General features: G+C 50.0%; 2 protein-coding genes across 2 annotated transcripts in view; both read right to left on the bottom strand.

Moving 5' to 3' along the window:
• The window catches only part of Fermt3 (fermitin family member 3), an 18,380-nt gene extending 11,611 nt beyond the window's left edge, over positions 1 to 6,769 (bottom strand). The window contains exons 1-6 of the mRNA XM_021191014.1: positions 6,579 to 6,769; positions 5,969 to 6,142; positions 2,308 to 2,541; positions 2,018 to 2,137; positions 1,750 to 1,918; positions 1,538 to 1,640 (exon numbers count right to left, since the gene is read on the bottom strand). Coding sequence (XP_021046673.1) covers positions 1,538 to 1,640; positions 1,750 to 1,918; positions 2,018 to 2,137; positions 2,308 to 2,541; positions 5,969 to 6,128 — 786 coding nt within the window. The 5' untranslated portion in view covers positions 6,129 to 6,142; positions 6,579 to 6,769. The remainder of the gene's footprint in view (positions 1 to 1,537; positions 1,641 to 1,749; positions 1,919 to 2,017; positions 2,138 to 2,307; positions 2,542 to 5,968; positions 6,143 to 6,578) is intronic.
• Positions 6,770 to 8,470: 1,701 nt separating this feature from the next.
• Positions 8,471 to 13,130, bottom strand: part of Stip1 (stress induced phosphoprotein 1) — a 17,610-nt gene continuing 12,950 nt past the window's right edge. The window contains exons 10-13 of the mRNA XM_029540177.1: positions 13,004 to 13,128; positions 9,542 to 9,578; positions 9,316 to 9,419; positions 8,471 to 9,115 (exon numbers count right to left, since the gene is read on the bottom strand). Coding sequence (XP_029396037.1) covers positions 8,870 to 9,115; positions 9,316 to 9,419; positions 9,542 to 9,578; positions 13,004 to 13,128 — 512 coding nt within the window. The 3' untranslated portion in view covers positions 8,471 to 8,869. The remainder of the gene's footprint in view (positions 9,116 to 9,315; positions 9,420 to 9,541; positions 9,579 to 13,003; positions 13,129 to 13,130) is intronic.

Raw genomic sequence — 13,130 nt, forward strand, 5'->3', positions numbered from 1 at the left:
TGTGAGTTTAATCCCTGGAATTCACAGGGTTGAAGGAGGTCCACTAATCTCTACATGAGCTCTGTGTGTAGCACATAGGAACTCTCTCTCTCTCTCTCTCTCTCTCTCTCTCTCTCTCTCTCTCTCTCTCTCTCTTTCTCTGTCTCTTACACACACACACACACACACACACACACACACACTCACAAATAGACAAAGAAATGTTATTTTTAAAGAAGGGACTGGGGAGATGGCTCAGTTGTAGAATATTTGCTGTGTAAGCAAGAGGACCAAAGCTCATATCCCCAGCACCCGTGTGAACAGGCTATAATCCCTCACTGAAGGCAACGGCCTCTGCCCTCGCGCTCACACAACAGACAGCGGAGGAGAGGGGAGACAGGAGCTAGAGGAGAGTGTGGGCATTGCTGCAGGAAGAGGCGCACACCCTGAGCCCATGCAGCACAGAAGCTGAGAGAGAGAGATAATTCCAGAGGAAGGGGCATTGACCATGCCCATGCCCAAATGAACAAGTAAGATGCAGGTCTGTAATCCCAGGCACTGGAGGGGCTAAGGCAAGAAGACTGAAAATTCAAGGCCTGGCAGAGTAACAGAATGAGTTCAAGGCCAGGCTCCACGACTTAGATAACTTACTAAGACCCTACTTCAAATTAAAAAAAAAAAAAAAAAATGGGGCTGGAGATATGGCTCAGCAGTTAAGATTCCTCGATGTTCTTCCAGAACACCCAGGTCCAGTTTTCAGCACCCACATGGTGGTTCCCAACCCTTTGTAGCTCCAGTTCCAGGAGACCTGACACCCTTTCTGCTCTCAACCAATACCAGGCAAAAATGTTACGCAGACATACTACATACAGAGAAAACACATTTATACAAAATCATATTGAAATAGCCTGGGATAGCAACTCAGCAGCTGAGCTTTTGCCTTGCATGTGGGAAATCCTAGGTCCAATCCTTATGACCAAAACAAAGTGTATGTGGGATGGAGCCATGGGACAGGCTGCGCGGGCAGTAGGTGTCCTTTTGCGTATGGATGTAGGGAGGAGGCACCAGGGAAGTTTGGCTCAGAGGAGAGCATTGAGGGACTCTGTGGACAACTTGAAATCAAGCGCTCTGTATACTACCACACGCATGTTTGCAGTGAAGGGCCACAGTAGAAGAGGAGCCTGTGGGGCCCTGAGCAGCAGAAGCTTCCACAGCAATGTTGGGGAGGCCCAGGAAAAGGCACACAGGCCACCCTGCAAAGCTCCTTCCCACCCTGCCAGGCCCTGTAGGTTCAGCCTCCCTCTACACACTAGAGATCCACACTCCCCAGCACCCACCACTGTCTCTGGGTATCTACATGGGCCTCTGCCATGAACTCCGAGAAGGCAGATCCTACAGAAACCAGCACTGATACTTGTCTGCCTTGGCATTGGGGGCCCTGTGGTGCATTGGTAGGATCAACACACAGAGGCACAGATGAACATACGGTCAGACAAGCTGACCCCTACAGTGGCTAACCTCCCAGAGCTAGACCCTCTAGTTTTAGAACCCAGCTCACCTTGGGATCCAAGTCAAAAAAGCTGTAGTACTTAAATCGCAGCCAAAGCACATCCCCAGCCTTGATACCTTGCTGCATGAGGCACCGTGATGAATCCAGCCACCTGGGTATGGCAGAAGCAGAGTCAAGATACAGAGAAGGGCCTAGAAGCAGGAGGCAGAGTCGAGGCAAGCTAGGCCTTGGGTAGGGTGGCCTAGGCGCGGGCCATGCACCTGCTGTGGAGCTGGGTCTTGTCGGGCAGGGAGCTGGGCCTTGGCAGGCGCTGGAGCAGGAGAGGGTCAGGTGCTGGCTGTGGCCGGCTCAGCATGTGGTAACAAGCCTCAGTCTGGGCACTGTCCGAGAAGTGTGCTGGCATGCCTCGGAATAAAGTGGGTGCCACACCTGCAGGGCAGGTGGGATACAGTCAGGCTTGGCCGTGGATCTGACATCACACGCCTCACTCTGTCCTGGCCCCAGCCCAGGCTAGCCGTGCTCACTCACCGCCAGCTAAGACAACCTTTGTCAGGTCGTGCACCTCCTCCTCAGGCTCCCTCTCCTTCTTCTTCTTCTCCTTCTTTTCTGGAGCACGCAGCAGAGACAGCTCCTCTGGGTGCCTGATACCTGAAGGGAACGAGACCTCAGCACCGAGGGTCTGCTAGGTCACCTCCCGACCTTTCCACGTAGACACCTCGGGGGAAGTCACAGCCCTTTGGTAAACTAGAGACCAGGCTATGGCAAGGAGGAGGTTATGTGGCTGGGCCTGGGAAAGGGAAGGGGCCCCAGCTACTCACTGAGGAGGCGGCAGATGGCAGCCACAGTCTGGAAGAGGGGCTTGGAGAAGCTGGCCCGAAGACGCAGCACACGTCTGTTGGGCAGTCGCAGGATGACAGGTCGGTGCTGTGGCCCAAAGAAGAGGCGGGCATCGGCCAGAATCCCGTACTTGTCCAGTGTCCAGTGTGTCTGCAACAGCCACTGTCTCTTCTGCTCCCACCAAATGGCATGGTCAGACCAGTCTTGTTTGCGATCTGTGAGGACCCGAGGTGCCCATTGGCCTTCACAGGTTCTGCCAAGCCTTATCTCTGCCCCAGCACTGATGCCACAGGTAGGCCAGGTTGGACTGGCTCCAAAGCGATGGTGGAATGGCTATATGCTAGCGGACTCATGCTTGTCCTTCTGGGCTCAATTGTTACACGACTTCCCCAGGGGGAGCCCCTCATCCCAGAATATGGGTACCCCAAGTCAGTGATCTCACTTCATATACTTATTTAGTTTATCCTTGGTGTCCTAAGGGATACTTGGTTCAATGTTCTTTCTCTATATATGTTCGTCTGTCCTCCTCCTTTCTTTCTTTCTTTTTTTTTGGATTTTCGAGACAGGGTTTCTCTGTGTAGCCCTGGCTGTCCTGGAACTCACTTTTTAGACCAGGCTGGCCTCGAACTCAGAAATCCACCTGCCTCTGCCTTCCGAGTGCCTCTGCCTTCTTTTTGTTTGTTTGTTTGTTTTTTGGGGACAGTGTTTCTCTGTGTAGCCCTAGCTGTCTAGCTGTACTGGAACTCATCCTGAAGACCAGGCTGGCCTCNAACTCAGAAATCCACCTGCCTCTGCCTTCCGAGTGCCTCTGCCTTCTTTTTGTTTGTTTGTTTGTTTTTTGGGGACAGTGTTTCTCTGTGTAGCCCTAGCTGTCTAGCTGTACTGGAACTCATCCTATAGTCTAGGATGGCTTCAAACTCACAGAGATCCACCTGCATCTGCTTCTCCTGTGCTGGGATTAAAGGTGTAGATCACCACACCCCGTGCCTGTGTCAGCAGGTCTTCAGGGCCTTCAATATCTACTAGCTCCTCCTTGGGTCAAGGTGTCTAATCTTTCTAGCTTCAGCTTTCTAGTTCGTAAGCTGTAACAGTCACTCTGACTCATGCCTGCTAAGCAATGTCTGCCATGTGCAAAGCGTTGTACAATTTTGAGAAGCATTCCTTTAGAAATGTGAATATGTCACTTGTCATCTAGCCAGAAATTGGGGTCATAACAACGGATGACACAGGATGATCTCTCATCCTTCCCCAAAGAAGTGTGAATGCAGAAACAAATGAGGCAGAAAGCTACTCTGGGCACACAGCCTCCTGGAATTTGCAGAGACCCAACTTCTTGTCTTCTAGGTTCTTGTTTAGTTCTGTTTTCAAACAGGGTTTGAAATGGCTGTGTAGCGGAGGCTAACCCTGACCGTCTCCAGCTGGCAGATGCTGGGGTACAGGTATATGCCTGGCTGATGCCGTACTGAGGGTCAAGCCCAGGGCGTTGTATGTGCTAGGTAAGCCCTCCAGCAGCTACGTTTCTAGGCCTTTCTCTGGCCCTCCCACTGATTTTTTGTTCTTTCAAGACAGAATTTCTCTGTGTAATAAATAGCCCTGGACTTCCTTTGTAGACCAGGTTGGCCTGGAACTCACAGAAATCCACCTTCCTCTGCTTCTCAAGTGCTGGGATTAAAGGTGTGCACTGCTATACCTGGCTTAATCTTGGCCTTTTGCTTTTAGTTTTTAAACTTAAGGCAGGGTTTCGCAATATGGGCTGTGCACTCACTATGGTTGGGATGGTTTCCACGCCTAACAGCCTTTACTGTGGCTTTGTTCTCTTGAGAAGACTGCGCTGTCCACCCCTTTTCTCTTTTCCAGGGATTTAGCCTGGCATCTCAGTCATGTCCTCGTCTGGAGTTGAGGTCACCTGTCTGATGGCTTCCAAAGCTGTCTTCTGCTAGGATCTGAGTGGCACGGACCTCCCTGCTCTAAGGGGCATATCTATTGCTTCCTTCATTGCAGACTCCTGTTCACCCAGCCTCCTTGCCAGTTCTGGAACATTAGATGCAGCAGGACTAGCCCCACCTTCCAAGTGTGCTGAAGCCCACTGTGGCTGGACAGAGGTGCCATTCCTCCCCAGATCATCCGTCCACCCAGGACTCGGAGACTCCAGCACCATGCTGTTTGCTTCCAGTTCCACCTTGTGTTAATGTCAACATCACTTCTAATCCACCTTTCTCTGTCCTGTTTGGCCTCTGGAACCCTCATCTCTCCCCCCAGATGATTGGATGGCCTGCTTGGGTCTCCCTGGCTACAGACTGCCTCCCCTTCAGACTAAGGGTTCTGCAAAGGTCTGCCTTAACATAGCCCTGCCCTTTGTTTCCAAGGGAAACACCTAGTCGCTCAAGGAGGCTTCAGGACCTCCCAGGCTGTCAGGATATCACCAGGGCTGCCTTCCCATCTTGTCACAAATCAGGTGTCTTTACTGTCCAGAGGCCCTAACCCAAAGCCTCCTCAGGTCCTTGGCATCAAGTCTAGGTCTTCCTTATTGTAGAGGCCTCTCTATCAATCCCCTGTTCTGTCTATTGTCAGGTCCTGCAGGAAGCTCTCCGCATTTGGTAGCAGCATGCTATCATGAGGAAGCATGCTATCATGAGAAAGGTTGGCCTCACCACTGCCTGGCAGTGGAGGGCTGGGGATAATGGCCCTATTCCAGGGAACTGAAGCCACTTGGCCCATGGAGCCCAGCAGAGGTACAGGGTGAGGTCTAGCTGGCTGGGTGCTCAGCACTCTTGGGGCTCTTGGCCTAGACTCCTAACATCCCCAGCCCCTGTGTCCTGACCCATGTCAAGTCTCCAGCTTTGTCTGACATCTAGTTTCTGAGGGACTAACCCTGTTCCCACTTCTGCTTTCACAGCCTCTTTGGGCCCTGCTTCCGGCAGTTCCCTTCTCTGTCTTAACCCTGTTATTTGGCTGTGTTGGGGCTTGTCCTGCTCAGTCACTCTGGTCCCTGTCTTGGACTTCATGAACATAGAGGGTTGGATGGGTCTAGAAAAACTGCCTCCTATCTCTGTCCCAATTCTAGAGGCCTAGGACCCACGCTCATGGTGAGATGCATTCCATCTCTGGCTATCGGGAGCTCACGGTGGGATGACTTCCGGCTCTGGCTATCGGGGCTTTCCCGCCATCCTCCCAGGAAGTGATAATTCTCATTCTCTGCTGGTAAAGTTGATGAGAAGCCTCATGGGGCCTTCTGGGTGACTGATATCGCCCCAGCCTACTCTGCCGTAACTTCCTGTGGGGGCAGGGCCTCTCACCCACTGTCAGCAGCCTGCCAAGTGGTTTGCTGGGGAGGAAATTTAGGAGAGTAGGCGCCAGGTCCCTAGGGACCTCCTAGCCATCCCTCAGACCTCAGGAACATAATAGACCTCAGTACAGGCAAGATATACAGGGGACCATGTTGTCTGTCTCTTGGAGACTAGACAGAACCAGAAGGAGCTGGAGGAAGTATGGAGAGGGGAAGTTGAAATATCTTCTTTGGAACCAAACAATTGACTGTTGCCTGAGTCACTGCGACAAGGTTATGATGAGTAGAAGCGAGAATGGCCTAGAAAAGCCAGGGAGAGCTGTCATGACTGGACATAGAGGGTCACAGGGACTCACTGATCTCCTCCACGATCTTCAGAAGCACCCCACCAATGTGCGACTCCCCCGTGACTCGGAGTGTGACAGACTGGGCCTCAGGGTCCTCCTCGCCCACAAACACCCTCAGCTCCCAGGAAGAGTCGATATAGTCCCCGGAGGCTGTCTTCATGCCCGCCATGGCTGTGGCTGTTTCTGCTGAGACAAGGTGAGTAGACAGCGGGCTGCCTACAAATAAGCAGGCACCCTACAGTACCCTGGGTAGGTGGGCAGGCTTTGGGGGTACTGGTACAGAGCTACTGTGATCCAGTCAATATAAAACCCTCTTACTATCCTAAGTGTTTGGGCTGAAGAGACAGTTCCTTAGAGTCCACGTTGTCCAGCCAGTACAGGTTTCACAGGTCGGGACACCAAGGCCCAATACTCATTGTAGAGTACCCTGCTAGATAGCAGAACAGGTCAACTCTCCTACTCACAGTTCTGCCAAGCCCACCGATCTCAGAAGCAAGGCCTGGCCCACAGCTCACAGCCAGCACTCTAACCCAAGCCTCTAGGGTGGTGGCAAGGGTGGCTGCTCTGCACAGAACGGCGGAGCAGGGGACAAGTGAGTCCTCCTTCGTCTTTCACTTACCTAGCCTGCAAGGGGCTGCAGCTGCAGGTGGCAGTGGAACACCTGTTACCCTGGCCTGGCCTGGTCCTGCTCAGTTGCTTCCTTCAGAGGTCAGCCTGTAGTGGCCTTATCATAAAGTTGTGCTAGTCCCTCCCCAGGGCGGACTGTTGCTGGGTACAGGAAGCACACTGCCAACACGCAGAGGGCTCCACAGGGCCCTTGCTTTTGTTACCACAGGAAATGAGGGAAGAACAGTGCTGGGGTAACACAAGGCTCTCTTTACCCCACCCCCAGGCGTCTACTGGTTGCACCTCCAGCCTGCTTTTTTCTTTTTCTTTTTTGTTTTTTTTCAAGACAGGGTTTCTCTGTATAGCCGTGGCTGTCCTGGAACTCACTCTGTAGACAAGGCTGGCCTCGAACTCAGAAATCCACCTGCCTGTGCCTCCCAAGTGCTGGGACTAGAGGCACGCGCCACCACTGCTGGGCTCCAGCCTGCTTAGTGGGACTGCCTATAGTCAGCAGTGAAGCCTTTCCTACCCTCAAACAGGACCTGTTTCCAAACCTACCAGCCTTGAATCTGTCAGAGACATGCTAGAGCCTCTACGCCTCTTACAAAACCTCAATGCGATTCCTTTAGCCTTAAATCTGTCAGAGACACGCTAGAGCCTCTCCGCTTCTTACAGAACCTCAATGCAATTCCTCCAGGATCCTTTCTTTATCCCATCTCTTTAGAGGGTTCTGGTGGTCCAATAGCCTCATGTCCATGCCAGGCACTGGGATGCAAATTGCTCTAAGGAACTGAGTGGGAACATAGCCTTTTCAGGGCAGCAACCTACCATTAATGGAGGCGAGGCTTTTTCTTTATTCAGACAGGGTTTCTGTGTAGCCTTGGCTGTCCCAGAATTCATTCTGCAGATCAGGCTAGCCTTGAACTCGGAGATCTGCCTGCTGTCCCAAGTGCCACCCTCTCCCTCTAAGGTAAGGCTTTCTAAGTGTGACTAGGAGAGGCTGATCTGAGGAGTCCTGGGGTTGGGACAGGAAGCTAGTTTAGGCTAATATAAGACATAGCAGGCTGGTGAGATGGCTCAGTGGGTAGGAGCACCCAACTGCTCTTCCGAAGGTCCAGAGTTCAAATCCCAGCAACCACATGGTGGCTCATAACCATCCATAACAGGATCTGACGCCCTCTTCTGGAGTGTCTGAAGACAGCTACAGTGTACTTACATATAGTAAAAAAAAAAAAAAAAAAAAAAAGGCCCAGCCTGGTGCTGGACTCAGCATCTTCCTAGACCAGGAAGCAGTCTTTTGGGAGCAAATGAGGAAGTTCAGTGTTGGTCACAGTGTGGGAGGAAGATAGGGGTGTGGAGCTCAGGATCAGAGCAGCAGGAGCTGTTGTAGTAGTCTCAGGCCTGCTTTCTGATCCACTTTGGGTCTAGGTTAGGTTCTAGTATTCACCTAGCAGGTTTACTCTAAGACTGTACGCACAGAACAGCAGCATCATTAACCCAAAGCTGATCAGCCTGCAGGTAGGCCATCAGTTGTAGAGCGACACTTCCACCTAGTGGCCACTCTGACAAAGCAAACAGCTCACTCTTCAGCTACCTTTCTTTCAAGGCCATCAAGAAAAGGCAGGCCATGCTCTTAAGACTGTTGCCTTCCGGGCTGGTGAGATGGCTCAGCGGGTAAGAGCACCTGACTGCTCTTCCAAAGGTCCTGAGTTCAGGTCCCGGCAACCACATGTTAGCTCACAACCATCCGTAATGAAATTTGACTCCCTCTTCTGGAGTGTCTGAAGACAGCTACAGTGTACTTACATATAATAAATAAATAAAATAAATCTTTAAAAAAAAAAAAAAAGTGTTGGCTTCCAATTCAGCTGTGTCTTAGGAAAAGAAAGTCACTGGAGACCATAACAACATATAACCACGCCTGACTGGCTTCTTTTATTGAGGAGGGATGTGGGTAAGAACAAGTAAAGACAGCTGGGACCCTAGGTTGGGAAGAATACCCTCCCCTCCCCGTATGCACCCACTGCCCCAAATAAAAAATAACCAACTATGGGGGAGCAGCCGAGACAGTGACGGGGAGGCTAGGAGTGGGTAGGGAAGGACACTCGGAATTGAGGGCAGCAGTGAAGAGACCATGCGTGTGCTGGGAGGGCCCGAGGTGGCGCTGGATGAGTCTGTCTTCCTTGTAGGCATGTATAAATATAAAGATAAGCCTTTCTTCTCCCCTCCTCTGCCCAGTGCTGCTCGCCACCTTCCCAGCTCGCCTTTCCTCATTGGCGAAGGGAAGAGGGGGAAAGCAAGTTATCACCGAATTGCGATCAGACCCACATCCATCAGCTTCTGGATCTTCTGTGCTATTACAGGATTCTTTAAGTGTTCGCTCAGAGCCTGGGGGTCCTTTTGCATCTGCTCCAGGATGAGTCTCATGGCTGGGTCACTCATTATCTGCTGCACCTCAGGGTCAGCCATGGCCCGCCGCTTTACATCCTCAGGGCTATCATGCCTGTTGTACTGTGCCATCATACAGCGTTGGTAACCATCTGCTGCTTCCTGCATTCCAGAAAGATCAAGGGAGGCAGGAGTCAACACTGTTTGGCTCACTGCTTTAGCAGGTCCAAGACAACAGATCACTGACCAAGGGGAAAAGAAACAAGAGAAACTGAAGCATTTGGGAAGGACGTGAAGGATCAGAGAAAACACCCAAAGGAGAAACCAACAGGGTGACATGTTCTAGGCCAGCAGCAGCCTACCTTACAGCTGGAGTCCAGGTCTAACGCTTTTTGGTACACATCCATGGCTTTTGTATAGTCCTTCATGGCTTCCAGAGCAGCTGCTTTCCGTGTATAGCCCTTGACTACAAACAGAATAGGTAAGACACTTAGTAGGCTCCTGAGATCCTCCCCTCTGCCTACATGCTCCAAAGCCTTTAACCTTAATCATCTCTGGGGGTACAGGAGAAAAGTGACAAGCACTTACTGAAGGTTGGCTCTAGCTGGATGCACTCTTCACAGTCCTAGGAAGGAAGAGAAGTAATTAGGTTTTTTTTCCTCCAAGGTGCACAGTAGTCAGCTACTAGACCCTGACTCTGCTGTTCCTGTCAAATCCAGGCCCCTGGGTTCCTGGAGAGCAAGTTAAAAGAGAGAAAGAGTTGGCTGGGCGTGGTGGCACTCGCCTTTAATTCCAGCACTTGGGAGGCAGAGCCAGGTGAATTTCTGAGGCCAGCCTGGTCCACAGAGTGAGTTCCAGGACAGCCAGGGCTACAAAGAGAAACCCTGTCTCAAAAAACCAAAAAAAGGGCTGGTGAGATGGCTCGGCGGGTAAGAGCACCTGACTGCTCTTCCAAAGGTCCTGAGTTCAAATCCCAGCAACCACATGGTGGCTCACAACCATCCGTAACGAGATCTGACTTCCTCTTCTGGAGTGTCTGAAGACAGCTACAGTGTACTTACATATAATAAATGAATAAGTTTAAAAAAAAAAAAAAAAGAGAAAGAGTACCAGAAAGGACAGTTCCAGATAACCAACCCCTCAAAGCTGGTCAACATGAATAGGTAGGACACTTCTGAGAGCAAGGATACAAATAACACTAACTGAGCCTTTAGACTTGTGTTCAAAAGCCTTACACACTTTGGACAAGCAGCAGAAAAATTGAAACAAATCATCTGAGTTCCAGATCAGCCAGGATTCCATGAGACTTTGTTTTAATTATAAGTACACTGTAGCTGTCTTCAGACACACCAGAAGAGGGCACCAGATCTCATTACAGATGGTTATGGGCCACCATGTGGTTGCTGGGAATTGAACTCTTGACCTTCAGAAGAGCAGTCAGTGCTCTCAACTGCTGAGCCATCTCTCCAGCCCCCTACATGAGATCAAAAAGACAACTGCTATACTCACGGATTGGCTGGTGCCAGTCCAGTTATCAGGGAGGCTGCCTCTGGCCCAGATGGGAGTGAATGCAGAAACTTCCACCCCAACCTGGGGGAGCCCAAGTTGGAAGACTCCACTTGGTCCCTCCTCTTGGAGCTTGAGAGGAAGCCCATGGAAGAGGGAGGGGAGGAATTATGGAAGCCAGAGGGGTCAAAGATAGCAGGAGACCACAGCCAGAGGAATTAGCTAAGAAGGGCTCATGAGAGTTCAAATGAACTGAAGCTTCTGTTGGGAAGGCCTTTCATGTTAGGCTTTCAGCTGTGCAGACAAACAGTAGGAGCTTGCATGGGTCTGCAGTTGGTCCTCTGCATGTTATGGAGGTGGTTTGATGTTTTAGGGAGTCTGGTTCTCTTGCCTGCTCTTGGGACCATTTTTCCTCCTACTGGGTTGCCTTGCCCAGCCTTGCCGTAAGGGCTTGCGCCTGCTCTTACTTGCTGTGGCATGCTTGATTATCTTTTGGAGGCCTATTCTTTTCTGTGGGGTGTCAATCTAGGGGGTAGGAGGGGAAGAAGCTACAGTTAGGATATATTGCATGAGAGAATAACAGAAAAGAAAAGGCAGGTGGTGGTGATGCATGCTTTTAGTCCCAGAGCTCTAGAGACAGAAGCAGGTAGATCTGTGTGAGTTCAAGGACAGCCTGATCTATATAGAGAGCAAGTTCCAGGAAAGCCAGTACTACACAGAGAAGCCCTATCTCAAAACAAAACAAATCAACAAAAATATAACAAAACAAACAAAACAGCCAAGGGGGAAAAAGGTTAAGAAAGTAAAGTTTTGCTGATACCTAAGTCAAATCCTTATCTCCCAAGGCTCCTATTGCCTCATAAACTAATCAGGTTTTGACATCACTTGCAGCCCTAACTACAGTGATGTCATGGAGTGACAATTCTGAAATTCTGGTTTCTTTACAAACCTCAGAAATATTCTAAGAATGTGCTTTTGTTCTAATGCCAGGTGTGGGATGAAGTGGGGCTACTTTGGACTGTCCGCAGCGACTGATTATGATTTGCCTCATGTTCTAACAATGGCATGGTTTTATCAGTTGCAGATGGTTCTGCAACTGTGTGATGTTTGGAATTCTGGGAACTTTTCAGAGGGTATCGGTAATACAAATGCTTGGGCCCCGATAAGTGGGGTTGGTACAGTTTGTTAGTAGTTATGCCCAAGGATTTCTCTTCCCTCTATCCCTTCAACCCCATCTAGTGATGGGGGGTGAAATGGTGGGGATGACAATGATGATAAAGGGTGGGAAAAAGAACCCATAAAGTAGCAAAGACCAGCTAGCTACACTGTTACTTTCAGGCTACACCCAAAGATGACCACACCAAAAATAAAACTTGAAGCCCAGCAGTGTGACACATCTCTAATTTCCGTAGAGAGGCAAGGCGTGTATTTAAATCTGAAGTCAGTCTGGACTTATACCAGTGAGACCCTGCTAAAAACAAAAGCAGAGCTGATGAGCTGGCAGAGTCAAGGAAGTACAAGTATTTTTTTTTTTTTTTAATTTTCTTTTAAGGAAGTACAAGTATTAAGACCTGCACTCACTCACCAGTCCTCATGTAAAAAGTCAGGCATGGCAGTACACATTTATTATCTCAGTGCTGGGGCTCACTGGCAGCATGTGAAATCTCAGAAACCCACCTATAACAGTTGTGGAACAATCACCAGGTGGCTGAGCACATGCACTTAAGACATAGAATCTGGTATTGTAGCTGCTGGCTAAAAACTTGTCACTCTAGAGGCTGAGGGACAAAAATTATGAGTTTGAAGCCAATGTGGACTATATAAATGAAGTATTATAAAAAACAGAAAAGGGGGCTAGACATGATTCAGCAGTTAAGAATATTTGCTCCTGCAAGGATCTGAGTTCAGTTCCTAGCAACCACTTGTTAACTAACTTGCACCCATCCATTACTTGTTCTAGGGAAGCCAACGCCCTCTTCTGGCCTCTGAGAATACGAGGTTTCATATCTGGCACACATATGTACAATACAGGCAAAATACTTATACACATGTGAAAAACAATACAGAGGTGGAGGAAAATATTGAGGAAGACTGGGGAGAAAAAAGCCCCAGGAGATTTAGGGAGGACATAGGAGCCACATAGGCTTTTTGTTTGTTTGGTTTTTTTTGTTTTTCCAGACAGGGTTTCTCTGTGTAGCACTGGCTGTCCTGGAACTCACTCTGTAGACCAGGCTGGCCTCGAACTCAGAAATTCGCCTGCCTCTGCCTCCCGAGTGCTGGGATTAAAGGCGTGCGCCACCACGCCCGGCAGGAGCCACATAGGCTTACATAAGCTCAACCACTGACTTTTAAGGGCTCGGGGGTCAGACAGACACAGGCCTCCAACTTCCCTCACACATTACTACCACTGTCAACTTAGAATCTTAATTAGAAGCTGCTGAGGAGTGGACAAGAAAAAGAGGCTTGGCTCCCTGCAAAGGCTTATAGCAACTCCATCCATCCAGGTATCACCTCAAGTAAACCCAGCAGAATTCCAGGCCTCACCTTGAGTGCCAGCTGAAACTCCAGGAGCTTGGTGTAGCAGGCAGCTCGGTTGCTGTACAGTTTGGCATCTCTTGGGTTCCTTTTAATGGCTTCTGTATAGTGCTTCATGGCCTGGGGGTAGTCCCCT

Source organism: Mus pahari, chromosome 1, assembly GCF_900095145.1.
Source record: "Mus pahari chromosome 1, PAHARI_EIJ_v1.1, whole genome shotgun sequence".
NCBI lineage: Eukaryota > Metazoa > Chordata > Mammalia > Rodentia > Muridae > Mus > Mus pahari.